The following is a 1,704-nucleotide window of genomic DNA, read 5'->3' on the forward strand; positions in this document are numbered from 1 at the left end:
CAGATCAATACCAAAGTTAATGTCCCTGTCGGGTGGTATGCCCGACAGGTCTACAGGAAACATATATGGGAAGTCTCTCACTACTAGAAAGGACTCAGTTGCAGGAGTATCATCACTAACAACCCACACAAAGGCCAAAAATGCCAGACATTACTTCTCAACTATCCGTTGAGCCTTCAAATATTAAATCACTCTATTGGGAACATAATCCAGGGAACCTTTTCACTCAACCCTAGGCAATCCCAACATCGCCAACGCCACGATCTTAGCATGATAATAAAAAATAGCATGACATGGTGACAACCAATCCATGACAAAAAGCACGTCAAAATTAACCATGCTAAGCAGTAAAAGATCAATTCTCATCTCTAATCCCCCAATAATCATCACACATGACCGATACACACGATCTACAATATTAGAATAACCCACCGGTGTAGATATATGAACAAGCATAGGTGAAGAATCATCAGGCATATCCAAATAATGAGCAAAGTATGATGACACATAGGAATAAGTGGAACCAGGATCAAATAGTATTGAAGCATCTCTGCGAAACATTGAAACAATACATGTGATCATGACATTGGAAGAAACTTCCTCTGGCCTGGCTGGAAATGCATAGCAACGGGCTTGACCACCACCTGATCGGCCTCCCCCTCTAGGGCGGCCTCGAGCTGGCTGAGCCCTAGCCCGAGATGGTTGTGCGAGTGGAGTAGTTGCTGGTGGTGGAATCATTGGCTGAGAGCTCTACTGCGGAACCCTACTCAATGGTCTGGGGTAATCTCTCTTGAGATGACTCAAGTCTCCGCACTCATAACAACCCCTCTTGAAACGCTGATGACCTTGATAGCCCGAAGAACTGCCTATGGAAACCTGGGAAGAAGGAGCACGGTAAGAACATTGTGCCAGCAATGCACTGATTGATGACTGAGCTGGGTGTGCACTATAGAAACTATAGCTAACTAAAGAACCATGAGGAATATGGCGAGCTGCCTGAACGGGTATAAAAGGACGACCTCTACTGTAGTAGGACTGGCCCCCAGATGAGGCACTACTGAAACCACCTAAACTATGAGTCCTCTTGGCTTCCCTCTCCTTATGCTCCTTCCAGCAAACCAGCTCTAAGCCTCTAGTAATATCGACCACCTAGTCAAACCTAGCATGCGTCGCAACCTCTTAAGCCATACTACAATGTAACCCATAGTTGATGCCATCAATGAACCTCCTAATCTTCCCCCTCTCAGTGGGAACAACCCATACTACATGACGAGCCAAATCTACAAACCTCATCTCATATTGAGTCACGGTCATACCATCCTAGCGTAGCCGCTCAAACCGCCTACACAACTTCTCTTTGCGAATCAGTGGGACAAACTTCTCTAAGAAGAGAACTGAGAACTCATGACATGTAAGTGGCGCTGCATCGGCTACCCTGCTTACCTCAAAAGACTGCCCCCATCTGTAAGCTGCCCCATTCAGCTGAAAAGTAGTAAATGCAACCCCACTATTGTCCAAAATACCTGTTGTGCGAAGAATCCACTAACACTTATCTAGAAAATCCTGAGCATCCTCTGACTCTGTTCCACTAAACTCTGGAGGCTTGAGCCTCCCAAATCGCTCTAGACTCTTCTACTCCTCAAAACTCATAAGTGGACCAACTCCGGCCTGAGAAGCAGCAACCAGCTGAACTGGAAATACACC

General features: G+C 46.0%; 1 protein-coding gene across 1 annotated transcript; it reads right to left on the reverse strand.

Moving 5' to 3' along the window:
- Positions 1–222: 222 nt before the first annotated feature.
- LOC138901497 (uncharacterized) lies at positions 223–738 on the reverse strand. The gene has a single exon (XM_070189268.1). It carries the CDS (start codon positions 736–738, stop codon positions 223–225), a length of 516 nt encoding a protein of 171 aa, XP_070045369.1.
- Positions 739–1,704: the final 966 nt, after the last annotated feature.

This window comes from Nicotiana tomentosiformis, chromosome 11 (assembly GCF_000390325.3).
Source record: "Nicotiana tomentosiformis chromosome 11, ASM39032v3, whole genome shotgun sequence".
Taxonomy (NCBI): Eukaryota; Viridiplantae; Streptophyta; class Magnoliopsida; order Solanales; family Solanaceae; genus Nicotiana; species Nicotiana tomentosiformis.